We start from the raw sequence: 17,424 nt of genomic DNA, 5'->3' as shown, positions 1-17,424 counted from the left end.
GTAGGTCAAGGGCAATAATGGAGCGATAGCCCACTATCATCTGAGCTAAGGCTCCCAACTCTTTACGGACTTTCACCAATGGGAGGAGACCCGATATAAGGGAAATCCCTAAATGAATAAAGCAATAAGAGGATGAGGAGTGATTCCTAAAGCATATTCACAAGAGAGACTCAATTATATGGTTTTTTGGCTCCAGAAGCAAGGTGATATGCTCTCTAGAAAGGGATACGAGGATTCTTGAGGCTAGGGTTTGGGAATATATCTTGTAAAGATGGTCCTTAGGCCTAGAAATCCTTATGGAGAATTGATCTTTATGTGATCTTTGTGGAATTGGAGTTGTAGGGTTGCGAGACCACAAAAGACCTAGTGGAACTAGAATTAGGTCAAGGATACGGAGTTGATCAACCAAGGAGGAGCTTGACCTAATTAGGGAAGAGAAGAGGATCAAAGGACAATTTTTCTTTTGAGGATTGAATGCAATGATCCAAATGAGGACACTAGCTAAGGGAAACCTAGCTAAAGAAATGGTCCTCAAGCTAGGGCTTGCTATATCTCAAGATCCCACCATCAAAATTTCTTGAAATTTGGAGGGCCTCTAGGGAAAACCCTAGCGCAGTTATGAACAAGAGATCGAGTTTCTTTTACTGCTAAAATGGGAGAAAAATCATGCCCTAGGTGCCCTATGGTGGCTAGGCCTAGAAAGAGAGAGGGAGCAAGAAAGATAAGCGTTTAGGTGACCACCAGTGGATAGATTAGTGCCTTGCCTTTGGAAGAGATGGAGTCAAGGAGAATTTATTGTTTGGAAAGGATTTACCCAATCAAGGAGGCCTTCAAGCAACTTCGCATGGCATTAGAGCATGAGAGCAGCTACTTAAGGTCTTTATACTTCGATATGCAATAATCGATGACTTATCAAAGATGTATTTAGCAAAAATAATCTCTAAGAACATTCACTCATTCATACATGGCCCATGCAATGATGCAACACTACAAAAGATGAAAATTTCCACAATTTCGCATAGAAAAACAGTAAGTTTCAAACTTATATAGCGAAAATCCCAGCAACATTCATGTTACAAAGTAAATAACATGAAAAAGATTACTTACATGTACAAACAAGTATATCCAATCATCAAATTATGCCAATAATGAAGCTCCAAGACAATAGAAATAGATCCAAACATCAAAATTTATCCATGCAATCCAAACTCGTCCTCCAAAACGGAGTGCGAAATTCTCACAAGAGCTAATAACCCAATCCAAGTGATGATGATGAAAATGAATCACCTCACTTGTATTTATACAGTCACTAATGAGTTTGATTTGCCTAGTTTGGCCTAATTAAGCCCCAAATAATAAAATAATGTGCAATAATAACATCCCTCTGTGACAAGCGCACCAAGATAGCACAATAACATAAGAATAAGCCTCTCAAGAGAGTAGAATGATCAATAAATGAGTCGTCATGCCTTTGAGGAGGCCTAATGAAGTCCAGAGTGTGCCATGATGTGAGAATGGTCCTCAATCATAGTGGACAAGGGGTTGGACCCTTGGTTTTCAAGGAAATCCCTGCGGTACCGCCAATTGCGTGTGAGGGGCACAAGGACATTCTCATGGGTCTACAAGTGGATCGAAAATGCCTGTAAACCATCCGTAAGGGCCAAGATGATGACATAAGCCCTTTCTAGTGAGGCACACCCTCATCTGGACCCTGGAACATCTACCAAGTTTATGGTGCCAATGTGGAGTTGGTTGGGCATGGTGAACCAAGTGCATCATCCTTATCCAACAGGTGGAACACGAGCAATCAATGAGTGGTGTTGGGAATCCATGAAGTACTCTTTGATACAGTGAAGGCCCATGGCTCTCAACGCTTACCCTACAAGTGTCAATGTGGCCCTTTGGAGGGCTAAGATCCTATATAGGGAGACCAAGCCCCAATTGGAGACCCACCTGTAATTTTGAATAAGATCCAATGCGTCCCCTTGCCCTCCAATCAAGGACCCTATTAGGGTTAATCAAGGACCCTATTAGGTGGTTTCAACCTCTAAAGGGGGTGGCATGTCCATCGTACATCCTTCAAGTGGTAGGTGGCAAATGATATAGTAATGGAACGAAGTGAGGATTAGGGGAATCATCCAGACCACATGTCATGGTACAAGGGTAACTATAATAAGGGAAGCCCACACCTAAGTATATGAGTGTAGGAGGGAGCAAATCGTGGTACATGAGTTACCCCAGGCCTTTGTTTTTCCATCTTTCTTCATATGCCTTTTGTCTTTGATTGATTTTTCTTCATAACTGCTCAGGGCTCTAGGGGATGAGAGCATGTTGTGTAATATATAGCAGTGGATACCCCCTTAAGGTAGTGAAATTCAATAAGGAAAGCCCACACCTAAGTATATGCGTGTAGGAGGGAGAAAATCGTAGTACATGATCTACCCCAGGCCTTTGTTTTTCCATCTTTCTTCATATGCCTTTTGCCTTTGATTGATTTTTCTTCATAACTGCTCAGGACTCCAGGGGATGAGAGCATGTTGTGTAATATATAGCAGTGGATACCCCCTTAAGATTGGGACAATCATGGGTTCCTTAAAGATGGAGAGGGCTCATCTAGGGCCCATAGGAACCAGGGTGATGGCCATGGATAAGAGGTAGAGCTCATGTTTGGCTTTTGCCCACGTGTTAAATTTGTATGTATCGGCCATCTTTTGCATTTTGTGGTACATTTCTTGTTGTAAGTGGCCAAATTATGCTTTTTCTTTTCTTTTTAGCTGCATCGTTCCAAGCCCGACCCAAGGTGTGGACGAGGGGAGGGGGAGGCTAACCCTATGTGGACCCAATGGACACATGTGGACCCGAATGGGAAAAGAGATGAATGGGGCTAAAATGAGTGGAAGGGAGTGATGTATATGATGTCGAGAAGCGGGAGCACACAACCAAAATTAAGATTTCCCATGTAGTGCCAACCCTAAAGATGGAGAGGGCTCATCTAGGGCCCATAGGAACCAGGGTGATGGCCATGGATAAGAGGTAGAGCTCATGTTTGGCTTTTGCCCACGTGTTAAATTTGTATGTATCGGCCATCTTTTGCATTTTGTGGTACATTTCTTGTTGTAAGTGGCCAAATTATGCTTTTTCTTTTCTTTTTAGCTGCATCGTTCCAAGCCCGACCCAAGGTGTGGACGAGGGGAGGGGGAGGCTAACCCTATGTGGACCCAATGGACACATGTGGACCCGAATGGGAAAAGAGATGAATGGGGCTAAAATGAGTGGAAGGGAGTGATGTATATGGTGTCGAGAAGCGGGACCACACAACCAAAATTAAGATTTCCCATGTAGTGCCAACCCTAAAGCTAATGGCCAATAAAGGAGATCCCACGAGACTAAGATACAAGGCTAACCACGAAATCAGGCAGTGGAGACAAGAGTACAAACCTAGCCCACTCTTTCCGCCAAATCCCCCCACCAATCCATGCCCAAAAGTGCCCATGACAAGTAAGGAAAATTACTCAACTATACCAATGAAAAGCCATACCTTCAAGGTCAGGAGGCCCACCTTCAAACATACAATCATAACAAGTGGGCGAGGGATAACATGGTTGGGTCAGGTGGCGGAGATAATGGCACATCCAGCGATCTAGTAGCTGCAAGGGACTGTTGGTTGTCGGTTGAGGACCATCTAGGAAAAAATTTCTCCTATATACACTACCCACAGGTGGTGGGTAACACATCCTAAGTTGGAGAATTGGGGTTTGAAACCTTCTGAAGTCATTTTGAGACATCAAACAACATTTTGGGGGTCAAAACTTTCTCGCTTTAGTGCATGACCTTAGGACGTTGATCTAAACACAAAAACCTTTCCAACTATGCAAGAATCACATCAATGGGAGATCATATGCAAAAGTCTTGCTTCTCACAAGTTGACCTACCATGTTGACCACCATGGTACAGGAGGATGCTACGTCAACCCCCATTATTCATGCAAGGGGGGCTAACACATGTGGACTTTCAAGAAAACTCTAAAAGGTCGAAAACAGTAACTATACTTTAGGGTTGAGGAGGTCAAACCTGTTCGAAATGTAACTAGTTTCGGTCTTCATAATTATTATTGCACTCATTTCAATGTGTATCTTATGTAACAAACAAAATAAGAAAAGAAAAAGTTATTATTTTAAAGCATGGTTTTCATGCTTCTTATTGATGGTCTTCTAGGTAAAATCATGTTCTTCATGTTTCTAAGGTTTGTTAGGTCATAAGATTTATTCTAATGAGTCAAGAGAGTCAACATCATGATTATAAGACCCTTCCAGGGAAGATGTATCTTGTAAAAGAATTATTTAGAGTCTAGAAGGATCAACATCATGATTATAAGACCCTTCCAGGGAAGATACATCTTGTAAAAGAATTTATTTAGAGTCTAGAAGAACCTGGAAACCTCCAAAGTACAAGTCGGCCCTAGCAGCTACAAGTCTGCCTAAAAGGAAGGAATTCAACCCCCTTGGAAAGGCTATAAATAGAAGCAAATTCGACCTCATTTGACACTCACTTACTCACAAGTTCGATCTCAAGAAAGAAGTTTGATCTGAAGTTGGGAAAGGCAAGCGAAGGTCTAAAAGGCAAGGAGAATCCAAGAATGTTTTTGGGCTCTATCTCTCTCACACATGCGAAAACTAGGGTTTCTGCAACTTTAAGAAAGGTCGAAATTGCAGGTCTGAATTGCAAGAGATCGAGTTGCAGTATCAAGTTGCTGGAAGAGCAAATATTTTGTTTTGACCTCATTGACCTTGGAAGGATCTATCTTGCTTAAAGGAGGATCCCTTGAGGAGCTGAATTAGGGTTTTTGCAGCAGCTACAGGACAGAAGTTGCAGGGTCGAGGTTGGGGATAAAGTTGAAGCTGGAAGCTGGTTGACACAAGATTGAGCCTTGTTGATCTAATCTATGTGGAAGGACTTCTTCAAGAGCTGATTTGATACCTAGAGGAGGACTCGGTCTAGGGTTTGGTTCTTGATTGTCTCATTTGAAGCAGATTCTATAAGAAGAGGAGATTTTTTGGGTTTTCCCCTTGAAGGAGTTTTGCCTTGGGTTGGAAACTAATTTTTGTGTCCACTGTCTTTATTATTTTGCTCTTGATAATTGCTTGATGAAGAAGATCTAATAAAGAAAACACAAGAAGATAAATAAATTTCACAAGCAATTATTAAGGTTAAGGTAAATCTGAATTAATAGTTATCACATTGCATTTTCCAACATGGGATCAAAGCTTAGGTGAACAAGAAGGCAACTGGACGGATCATCTTGTGGACACAAGAAGGGTTTGCTAAGGAGAATCACTTGCAAAATACTACATCATGCCCTCATCAAAGGAAAGCTTGAAGAGGCAAATTACAAGAAGGTTGTTGCTCTCTCTTGTTAGAAGATCTATTCAAAGGCTCAATTCAAGACATCCTTAAAGGAAACATCAAGGAATCGTGGTATCATCATCAAGTTGTCTTTGAAGGTATCCTAAAGGGCATCCTTCTAAGACATCATTAAAGTCTCTTTGAAGATCTTGAAAGCCTCGAGATAGTTGGAAACATCATCAGAGAAGGGAAAACTCTTGGTTTACAAGTATCATATTGTTACTATATGTCTTAATCTACAGGTCATATGGGTTCTTTCTACAAGGAAAGCAATAAGCTTGTTGGCTCAACAAATTTCCTAGCATGGAAGAAAAGGATTGATCTGGCACTTACAGAACATTAAGTAATGGAATATGTTCTCAGTGAAATCACTGAACCTAGCAAAGACAAGGCTCAAGAACTAGTAAAATACAAGGAGAAATAAGGGCACAAAAGATCATTGTTGAATCCATGAAAGATCAAATTGTTCCATTTGTAGCTAATTTGAAGACTTCTAAGGCTATGTATGACAAGCAAGTAAATTTGTACTCTATAAGTACATCAGGTCAAAAGACGTCTTTGAGAAAAATAAACTATATAAAATGAAGAAATCGAAGGACGAGGACATGGCCTCCTTTTTAATGAATATTTCTCAAATAAGAGATCAATGATTTTTGACTCTGAGATGACCATCTGTGTATCGAATGCCTTGCCAGCAGAATGGAGAAATTTTGCAACTAACATTTACTCTAAGAAAGACTCAACTCCATTTGATGAATTGTGGGCTCAATGCATCTTTGAAGAAACTATGATCAAGGCAAAAAATGATATCAAATCAAATGAACAATCTCAAGCCTTCATTACGAGAACCAAGAAGATGATGAAGGGAAAGTTTGGAAAGTCCACGAAGAAGTTGTGAAAATTCAATCCTCGAATCACTACTGTAGCGACTGATTATATTTCTCTTACTGAATCCAGTTATTTACAGTGTTATACGGTAAACATCAAAACAAATACAACTACAGCCTTCACAACTTAAATAATATGCGAAAACAAGAACTGCTCAAGAAAGAAATAGCACACACAAGTGACACCGTTGTTTTTGACAAATGTCCCCGGAAAAACCCAATGTGGGAAAACCAATGCAATAGGTGAGGGTTTGTATTATTATGCAGTAGTTTCTAAATACAATCCTTGGATGCCTTATTGGCTATCATACAGAGAATCTAACTGGTAGAGAATTAATGAGAAATACCTCACACTATCACTGGAAATTCGATCTTGATCTAGCCACTAAATGGCTAGCACAAGCTACCTCTGCGCAATCACTGTGATGTTCTGCGTCACACCTTCTGGGGACTGTGTCACTCCTAGCTGATCGATCTACTGGTTGGATGCTCTATCCTCTGGCCTTCTGATCCCGGATCCTAACATTGGATCTGATCTGCTCCTCAGCAAAATCACAAATCTCCTCCAGGGCTCTATGTTGCCTCAACATGGCTTTACGCTACCCAGCGTGGCTCTACGCTACCCCTTCTGGATCTCTCTCTACCTCCTCTGCAATGTATCCCCAGATCAAGAAACTCTCTAACCATAAAACTATCCCTACCCCTCACTGCAAGAATCTCCTCGATGACTTCTCCGGCAACTGCTACGCTGCTCTCTTGAGAACTTCAATCTCTGATCTCTCACTCCATGTATTTTCCAAATGTCCATCAAAGTCCTTATAATCTTCCAGTTGAGTAATCAACGGCCCAAACTAGATTCTAATCAATGGCTCAAATCTTAATGACTCAATCTTCATCTTCTTCTAGAAGATTCACAGCCAATTTCATTAATACCCTTTAATTATTTTAATTCTCTAAGTTTAAACTTAGGCACCCATAAAAAATAATTAATTATTTTAATAAAACTGTCTCCGGGTGGAATTTCCCAAAACGATTTCTGGGTATTCTGGAATACATATGTCCTAACCTCCTTGCAAATTTTGAGGCTTAGAGCACATTCGCTGCTACCAGAAATCAACACTCCCTCTTAGCGAGGAATGTGCTCTAGTAATGCAACCTGCTAAAGCATCACCCAGAGTACCAGACTTTGTAACATCTCACTCTGCGTTGTTGATGTCTGAGATCATCACTACCCACCAACGGCTACGCAAATGTTGCATCTACTGACTCTGCATGTTGTTGCCAACTGCAACTATGCTCCAACTACTGTTGTTGCCTTCTGCAACAACTACAACGGAAAAACATCCAAAATACTGAACAGGTGTTCAGCATGATGCATCTGTTGTTGGAGTTCTGACTGCTGCTAGTCTCTGCGTTGACCCTTTGAAGCCTCTACGTTGTTGTTGACTCTGCATTGTGCCAACTGCACTACTGCCAACTCTGCTCTGCGCTACTCAATCTCTGGCACTCCTAGCCACTACAACTGTCACTCTGACACTCCTTTGCACCAACTGACACTGGTCCATCCTACTACTTCTGATATGGGCTCCCGTAGCAAGGTATTGATCCAAGAGGTGGACTCCTCAAGGATCCTGCCCATCTGTGGTTCTTTGGAGGTATCTGGGCACTCATAGCAAACTCCTCCCGATCCTTGTGGTTGCAGCTTGTGGATCATGTTTCTCATCCTTGTCCTTCTTGAGATGTCCTTCTTGAGAGGACACTGTGTAGCGTAGTGACCAAATTCACCACACCGGAAACATTTGATCTTTGAGACATCCTTCTTCCGCCACTGCTGCTCCTGCTTCTGCTGCGCTACTCCCTCTGCCACTGACAAAACTCGATCTGGAAATCTTACGTCTCTGTCTACTCACTCAGAGAGAAATCTTCCTTGAGAATCTTGTCCTCCTGGCTTGGACTTCACATTCCCTATAGGGATTTGATCTGCTGCCTACGCAGCACTTTCGATCTCCCTCGTTCTCTTCAACGCTGGGCTCTTCCGGTCTGCTCTCTTGCTTCACCTACGCTCTAATACCATGTGAAAATTTGAATCCCCGAATCACTACTGCAACAACTGATTATATTTCTCCTACTGAATCCAGTTATTTATAGTATTATACGGTAAAGATTGAAATAAATACAACTACAGCCTTCACAACTTAAATAATATGCGGAAACAAGAACTGAGCAAGAAAGAAATAGCACACACAAGTGACACCGTTGGTTTTGGACAAATGTCCCCGGAAAAACCAATGTGGGAAAATCGGTGCAGCAGTTGAGGGTTTGTATTATTATGCAATAGTTTCTGAATACAATCTTTGGATGCCTTACTAGCTATCCGATACAGAGAATATACTGGCAGAGAATTAATGAGAAATAACTCACACTATCATCGAAAATTCGATCCTGATCCAACCACTGAATGGCTAGCCGCAAGCTGCCTCTGCGTAGTCACTGCGATGTTTTGTGTCACACCTTCTGGGGATTGCGTCACTCCTTCTAAATGGATGCTCTATCCCCTGGCCTTCCGGTCACACACCTCGGATCCCAACAGTGGATCTAATCTACTCCTCAACAAAATCACAAATTTCCTCAAGGGCTTTGCGTTGCCTCAATGTGGCTTTACGCTGCCCTAGCCTCCTCTACAATGTATCCCAGAACCAAGAAACTCTCCAACCGGAAAACTATCCCTACCCCTCACTGCAAGAAATCTCCTCAATGACTTCTCCAGCAACTGTTGTGTTGCTCTCTTGAGAAAATCGATCTTTGATCTCTCACTTGATGTATTTTCCAAATGCCCATCGAAGTCTTCTAGTTGAGTAATCAACAACCCCGATTAGATTCTAATCAATGGCCCAGATCATATTGACTCGATATTTGTCTTCTTCTAGAAGATTCACACCCTATTTCATTAATACCCTTGAATTATTTTAATTTCCTAAGTTTAGACTTAGGCACCCATTAAAAATAATTAATTATTTTAATAAAATTGTCTCCAAGTGGAATTTCCCAAAACAATTTCTAGGTAATCTGGAATACATGTGTCCTAGCCTCCCTGCAAATTTTGAGGCTTAGAGAACATCCGATGCTACCAAAAATCAACAGAACCCAGATATGTCCAAAGTTCAATGCTTTGGGTGCAATGAATTTGGACACTTTAAGTGGGATTGTCCAAGCAAGCACAACAACAAAAGAAAGGAAAGAAGCGAAGCTCACATAGTTGAAGAAATGGGAGAACCTGAGAAGAATCTGAAGAAAGAAGATGTCAAAGATCTTTACTATTGAAGAAGACGTCCTCTCTACCAGGTTCTTCATGAAATTGGTCTTTCCTTTAGAATAGCATGCATTGTTGTTTACTCTAGAAGGTTTTTGTTGTAGAAGCATGGCATCATAGATAGAAGCATGTGATAGTAGTATATTTAAAGTCTACTTGATTGTGTTGCTTTGTAGGAATCATCTGGTCTTTAAAATTGGACCATTTTGCATATTATTCATCCAAGCATTCTTTAATATTATGTTAGAGGTAGTCAAGGTGGATCATCATGATCCTGTAAGAACCATCGTTTTGGAAGGTTCTTGGAAGAAGCATTATGACAAGGTTAGCATGTATTCCGTATTGTATGGAAACTATACTCTTGAAGGATGAAGGGATGCAATTTATCAAGTTAAATTTAGGGCATATAGCTAGATGATTATATTGAAGCATGGGAATGAATATTCGAAATAGGATTCATATATACAAAATCCTGCAAAAAAAGTTAGTCATAAATCATGCATAGTGAATCTTTAATTTGATTGTATAATGCCTAAAAGATGAATTTGGCTTACTCTAGAATGAATAAAAAGATTAAGACTTTCTCACTAGAATGTATAGAACAGTGTTCAACATTTCGTATAGTCCTCGAAAGAATTTTGTAACTTGGTAATCAAGTGCGATCCTTGGCACTCTAATGCATGAAGGAAGTTTCTTGTGAAGATGGACCATGAGGATGTTGATGTTTCGATGAGAAGGTCATCATGATGAGGTAAGTCTAATATTAATATTTCTTGTTGGTTATTGGTTGACATGTTGTTTTTGCTACCTGGAAAGATATTACAAGAATACATGATGACAATTGAGGCAAGTTCAACTGTATGGATTTAAATATATGATATTTGGCAATTATGAAGTCAAGACGTTTTCATCCTAGGATTGAAAGGTAGCAATGCAAGAAGAGAACTTGAAGGCCAAGTTCATACACTTTCTTGAAGAAGCTATGATTAGCTAGAAATTTGGTAAGGCTCGATATAGAAAGGTAGCAATGCGAGAAGATAACTTGAAACTTGAAAGTCAAGTTTGTACACTTTCTTGAAGAAGCTATGATTAGCTAGAAATTTGGTAAGGCTCGATATAGTGCCTTCATTAATGACAATAAGATGAAAGTGATGCGCAAGATTGACGACCTGGATCCTATCACAAGATTGAAAGAAGAAGATGGCTCCATGATACCCAGGAAAGAAGAAAGCTCGATAAAATGAGATATGAAGAAAAGAGGGAGCCATGCAACTACCTCCTGAAAGAACAAGTAGTTGATACTCTTATGGAAACAAGTTAGAGAACTTGTGGTTGACTTCTCATATTATAAAGAAGTCAGAGATCTCCTCTATATTGGAGAGGGAGTAAAAGAGTCTCCATAATAGGAGCAAAGATCTATTCCCTAGTCAAGAGGGAATAGGGATATCCTCTTTGGTTGAGAGGAAGTGATGATGGACATCACATGTGCATTTTCTTCTTCATATGTCATGCACTCGACTAGGACTAACAGCCATAAGTCTAAGTGAAGGCCATGGAAAGAAAATGGTGGGGGATTGGATAAACATTTGTGGTTTCCTTAAGGATAGATCATCCAAGAAAGAAAAGGTATAGACACTCTTTGAGGATAAGACAGTTATCCAATATCAGAGTGGTCAAAGAGGACAGATATTCTTTGAGGATTGGGAATCCAAGATAAGAATAGTCCTAAAAGGACATACCTAGTGAACATCCGGATGGGGTATGTGCCTTGTAGAGGTAGTGCAGTATCACACATAAAGCCTCCCAACATAATGCTCTTGAATGAAGATTGAGTTGTCTAGTTAGGCCTCAAAGACAGTGCCAGTTATAATGTTGATGCTTACAGTTGGCTTATCAATCTAACTCTTCTTATGAGAACTCTTCGGTTTGAGAATGATGTATTGGTTGTACAATTATGGATATCTCCCTAGTTAAGAGGGAGTGTTGGAAAAGTAACTAATTTCAGTCTTCATAATTGTTATTGTGCTCATTTCAATATGCATCTTATGTAACAAACAAAAGAAGAAAAGAAAAAGTTATTAATTTAAAGCATGGGTTTCATGCTTCTTTTTTATTCTTCTATGTAAAAGCATGTTCTTCATGCTTCTAGGGATTGTTAGGTCATAAGATTTATTGTAATAAGTCAAGAGAGTCAACATCATGATTATAAGACCCTTCCGGGCAAGATGTATCTTGTAAAAGAATTTATTTTGAGTCTAAAAGGTCCTAGAAACCTCCAAAGTACAAGTCGGAATTGGCAGCTACAAGTTGGCCTAAAGGAGGGAATTCGACCCCTTGGAAAGGCTATAAATAGAAGCAAATTCGACCTCATTTGACACTCACTCACTCACAAGTTCGATCTCTCAAGAAGAAATTCGATCTAAAGCTGGGAAAGGCAAGTGAAGGTCTAGAAGGCAAGGAGAATCCAAGAAGAAGAAGAAAAGTTTGTTTTTGGGCTCTATCTCTCACACATGAGAAAACTAGTGTTTTTACAGCTTCAAGGAAGGCTAAAATTGTAGGTTTGAATGTAGGAGATCGAGTTGCAATATCAAGTTGCTAGAAGAACAAATATTTTGTTTTGACCTCGTTGACCTTGGAAGGATCTGTCTTACTCAAAGGAGGATCTCTTGAAGAGATGAATTAGGGTTTCTACAGTAGCTACGAGGCCAAAGTTGCAAGTCTAAGTTGAGGACGAAGTTGAAGTTGGAAGTTGGTTGAAGCAAGATTAAGTCTTGTGATTTGATCTATGTGGAAGCCTGGAAGGACTTCTTAAAGGGCTAACTTGGTACTTGGAGGAGGACTTAATCTAGGGTTTGGGTCTTGATTGTCTCATTTGAAGCAGATTTTATAAGAGATGAGTTTTTCTAAGTTTTCCCCTTAGAGGGGTTTTCCCCTAACTTGGAACCTAATTTTTGTGTCCACTGTCTTTATTATTTTGATCTTGATAATTGTTTGATGAAGAAGATCTAATAAAGAAAACACAAGAAGATAAATAAAGTTCACAAGCAATTACTAAGGTTAAGGAAAATTTGAATTAGTAGTTGCCACATTGCATTTTCCAACAAAACCTTCCCCTAATTGGCTATTGAGCAATATTAAATATCAAACCACTAGGAGGAGTAAGGGTTCCATTCTATGCTATTGTAATTTGTTCCATAGTTGAGCAGAGCAACTAAGAGTGGGAAGTTAGAGAGCAAAACAAGGGGTTCAAGTTCTATCGCAACCTTACAAGCCACAAGTTTCAGGTAACTCCATAGAGTACGTCCTCTTTTGTACTTGTATATTTCCATTCCAGAGAATAGAGAGCAGAGCAACCTCACCTTCTAATTGTGTTTTCTCTTGTAAGGGTTTCGCAAGGCAAAACTTGTGACTATTGTGGTTGTGTGTGTGTATTTGTTTTTGTTCTATTTCTTGCATTTCAACCATTTCATTCATTTAAACAAAAATCAACTATTAAAGAATCTGAGATCTAAAGGAAAATTAACCTAGAGTATAGATTTCATCATATATGTTGTAATGAACTATTCTAGTGAAATATCCATGATAGTGTATAGATCACCTACTAACTCCGAACATGTGCTAAAACAGGCCCATAACAAGTATGTTTTAGCTCAGCCAAGAGTGGGCCATCATGGGGAGAATTTGGCTAATAAACCAAAAAAACAATAAACAACAACAACAACAAAAATGCAACCAAACAAAGAATCCCAAAAAAAACTAATCCTAAGCCCAAAAATACAAAAACACCTCCCCTCTCATCTTTTCATTAATTTAACATGTTTTGGAGGGAATAAGAGAGATATAGTTGGGTTGTTGAGCACAGAAATGAACCGGCAAACAATCTGCAACAATCATTTGGTTTATGAACCATCTATAGCAACCATTGTCAAGCTTCAGAAACTAAGGTGTTAGAGATTCAAAAGATTCAAAGGTCTGTAGTGAAGATTTGAAGTGACATCCAATTTACTAGAGATAATCTTCACAATTTACTATGCTCCTTTGAACTTTATACTAAGGTTTAGCGTTTTGCCATTTTGGACCATGTATGAGTATTTTGCCATTTTGGACTATGTACCTGCTCACTTCTATTAAATAAGTTAAAAATTTATAGACTTATCATCTTAGTTTTTAGTTTTGCTTTTTGATAGTTATGTAATCATGTACAGAAATTTATGCGTATCACATATGATGTATCATGTTTAATTTTTAAAATTCCAAGGTAGAGTTGTTTGGTCAATATTTTTTGCGACACTTGAGGCCCACCGTATTGAACATATTATTCAAAAATTTTGACTATGTGCATACTTTAGTAAGAACAGTAAAATAATTCTGCCCATCTTTGTATTTTATACACATTATTGAACTTCCTCTAAAGTTCTCCACTTCCACCTCAAGATACTACATCTCCACATTTTTCATACATCTCCGCATTTTTCGTTGGCATACAAGTACTAGGCCAAACATGATAACGAGTAAAATACCCATTTTGTCACTACCCAGAATTTCTCTAAACTCCATTACATTTTCATTACTGAGTTCGCTTCCCACCCGTTGATTTATTCTTCTGTATTTACTGTGGTCCCAATTAATTATCCGAAATATCCATCTCAAATAATGCAGATGCAAATAACTATGAACATATGAAACAAGGTATTCAATCCAAGAACTGTGAAAGTCGAGAAGAAGCTAAAAACGACTTCCATGAAGAGATAAGAGCCTTAAAGCATTTAGGACTTTTATGGATTTGTTAGGATTTTAGGGCTTGTATCGATCATCTGGAATATATATCCCAATATATTACAGAGTAAACAAATATGAACGTAGACACTGAAGGATTCAAACCAACAACTGTAAACATAGAAGCGAAGCTAAAATGGGTTCCATTAGAAAGCAGAGCCTTAAAGTTTTCAGGGTCTTTAAAGTTTCGTAGAGGTGTTACAGCTGAACTTCATCTAATTTTTTTCATTTCCACCTAGGATACCGCATTCCGCGTTTTTCGTAGATCCCCACATTTTTCATTGGCATAAAAATGCTAGTGCAACCATGATAATGAATAAAACTTTATTTTTGTCACACACCCAGAATTCAACTAAACGCCATTACATTTCAGTTATTAAGTTTACTTCCCACCCTTGGTTAAATTATTATCTCTTTACAGTGGCTGCAATAATTGTCCAAAATATCAATCCCAGAATATTACAGATACAAATAACTTAGAACATAGAAAACAATGTAAACAATCCAAGAACTGTACATGTTAAGAAGAAGCCCAAATGGGTTCAATTAAAAGACAAGCCTTAAGGTATTTATGCCTTTTATGGTTTTATAGTTAGTTTCTAAGCCTTGTATTTATCATCTAGAATATTTATCCTGATATATCACAGATGTAAATGAATATGAGCATAGAAGATAAATTATTCAACCAAAAAACTGTGAATACTGAGCAGAAGCTAAAACGAGTTCCATTCCAAAACAGAGCTTTAGGGCATTTGAAGTTTTGTATAAGCACTACAACTGACCTGGTAAATGCGCATCAAACCCTGCCTGTTCCTGAAATTGAGAAAGCAAGTAGGAGTAATCCGCCCCCTTGCTTTTAACAGGCACTGTCTCTTCTCCTTTAGAGATTAAATCATCTTCAGCGCCAGAGGAATGGGAGTCTTCGTAACGGTCCCAATTTGATGGCAGGGCTTCCGAGGGTCGCTGGACCTGGGGTGTTTCTGTTTGTTTTGGGTGTTGGTGTTTCTCGGATTCATTCTTTTTCTGTTGTTGGGGTTGAGAATGGGAATGGGAATGGGATTGAGAATGAGAATGCTTTGTGTTGAATTTCGATTTGGCTTTCTGAGATTTCGCTCTCTGTGAGCGAGCAGAGGCTTTGGGATCCATGTTGGTTTTCTACAGCATCCGGCGACAAGGAATGTAGAAAAACTGGCGACAATTTGTTGGGAGCAGAGTAAAAACATAGATTATGAATGCTGGCGACGGTTTGTTGGGGACATGGCAATATAGGTTTGAGATTGTGACCGTTTGCGTTTTATATTTCTTCACATTGTGTTTCCGTGTGTTTGCCGACATGGGAAAAGGTTCCAAGTTGGGGTATTCATGTAATTACATTTTACAACATCAATTACACGGCCAAAAAATATCACTAAAGAGATTTAAGATTTGTAAGGTGAATTTTGCCATCTGTTTTTTAAGTGATGAACTAGGTTTCCATTACATGTTATAATTTTTTAACTAATTTTTAAGTTTCTAAAATATATATAGAATTAAGAGTTAGTATCTTTTTGAGTGAAGTAAAAGCAGGTGTTGCCCACTCTTATGGGAAAATTTGGTTCTAAGTTACTTTTTAACTCGTTAGACTTTGCCAAAAGTTTATAAAGTGTGTAGGTAAATTGAAACATTGCAAGTAGAAATATTATAATCATGCACACAAAAATTGAAAAAGAAAAGTAATAGGAGTTATGAGATGTATTGTAAAATCCATGTAGCCAGCTTGAAAGAAGATTTTATAGAGATCTTGGCTCTACTCCTTTCTTGAAACTTGCAAACAAGAGAGAGAACAACTTGTTATTTCCTACAATCACGAGACTAGTGCATAAACCAAAATCTAACATGACACATATAATGAAATCATACAATTAAATATGGGGAAAGTTTCTTTAGTGTAGCCTCTGCCGGGATATCTCTCTCACTTACACTCACTAGCATCAAGGCTTCTGATATAAGACTCATCGCAATATAATTTTGATGGCATTCCAGCATAAGTTACTTCTTTTTCTCCTCTTGTGCCTTGTGGAGAGCTTAATTTATATAGTTTTCTCTTGATCTTGGCCACATTGAACCTAGAAACATTATTGACTGTATCAAAGGTTATGATTAAACATGACCAAATCAATCATGACTTGATCAAACATGATAAAATCAATTCTTATCCATTCAAATTTCGCTTTGTTTCTCCATCATAGTGGCAAAAGGACATTACTAAGCTATCGTTTCACCCATTACATTGCAAAGGATGTTGATAGGCCTAATATTTCACAGTTTACACTACATAAAAGCATTGAAGCCTCAAAAGCCACTTTCTTGGAGGCATCCACTAAGCACAAATTGACCCTTTGACTTGTCAAGGGTTGTTTCGTTCTCTTAGTCCCTAGGGGGTGGTTTTTTGAGCTATAACACTAATGTTATTATGAAGCGGGATATTGAGGAGATTTGGCACAAATCACGAGGATATCAAGTTTGAGAAATTTATGGGACCTCTCCCCTACTGCAGGAAGATCAAACTCTATTGGCTTGGAGCACTAATTACTCCTCCTTGTAGCTGCAATGTCACTCAAGGAGCATGATCCTGCTTTTTAGGAGTTTTGGAGGGAAAGTAGTCCTCCTTTCAAGGAGGTTGTACCTCACTAATCTTGTATAAATAGATGGCTCAAGTAGCCCATTAGGAGTCAAAAGAAGCTAGCGGTGGTCAAGTTAGAGGAAGCAAGAGCTTTTGAGTTTTTTAGTTATGTAACTTTTCATGTACAAGCATTTTTTTTATTAATGAAAGACATCTTTGGTTCTTAGATTGTTGTTCCTTTTGGTATCTAAGCTTCCCTGGGTTAAGGCCACCCCATGTGCTTAATACTCCTTTTGCATTATTATCTTCCATACACTTCTTCATTTCTGTAATTTTCATTCTTGAGTATGTTTTATGCAGGGTTAACAAGTTAGTTTGTTTATAGTATTTTCTTGCACAGTATTTTGAGCACTATATGGTATTTTTAACAATGGTTATCTTACTTG

The 17,424-nt window shown here is 38.9% G+C and overlaps 1 protein-coding gene across 1 annotated transcript in view; it reads right to left on the bottom strand.

Moving 5' to 3' along the window:
• LOC149159695 (phosphorelay protein) overlaps positions 1-15,647 on the bottom strand; it is a 134,403-nt gene extending 118,756 nt beyond the window's left edge. Inside the window, exon 1 of the mRNA XM_089436546.1 lies at positions 15,159-15,647. Within this exon, the coding sequence (XP_089292672.1) occupies positions 15,159-15,522 (364 nt within the window). The 5' untranslated portion in view covers positions 15,523-15,647. The remainder of the gene's footprint in view (positions 1-15,158) is intronic.
• Between the last annotated feature and the right edge of the window lie 1,777 nt (positions 15,648-17,424).

Source organism: Pinus tabuliformis, chromosome 5_2 (genome assembly GCF_031772625.1).
Source record: "Pinus tabuliformis cultivar Carrire ecotype Pingquan chromosome 5_2, CPIR1, whole genome shotgun sequence".
Classification (NCBI taxonomy): Eukaryota; Viridiplantae; Streptophyta; class Pinopsida; order Pinales; family Pinaceae; genus Pinus; species Pinus tabuliformis.
Note: the sequence above shows the minus strand (reverse complement) of the source record. Positions and strands in the feature narration are given on the sequence as shown.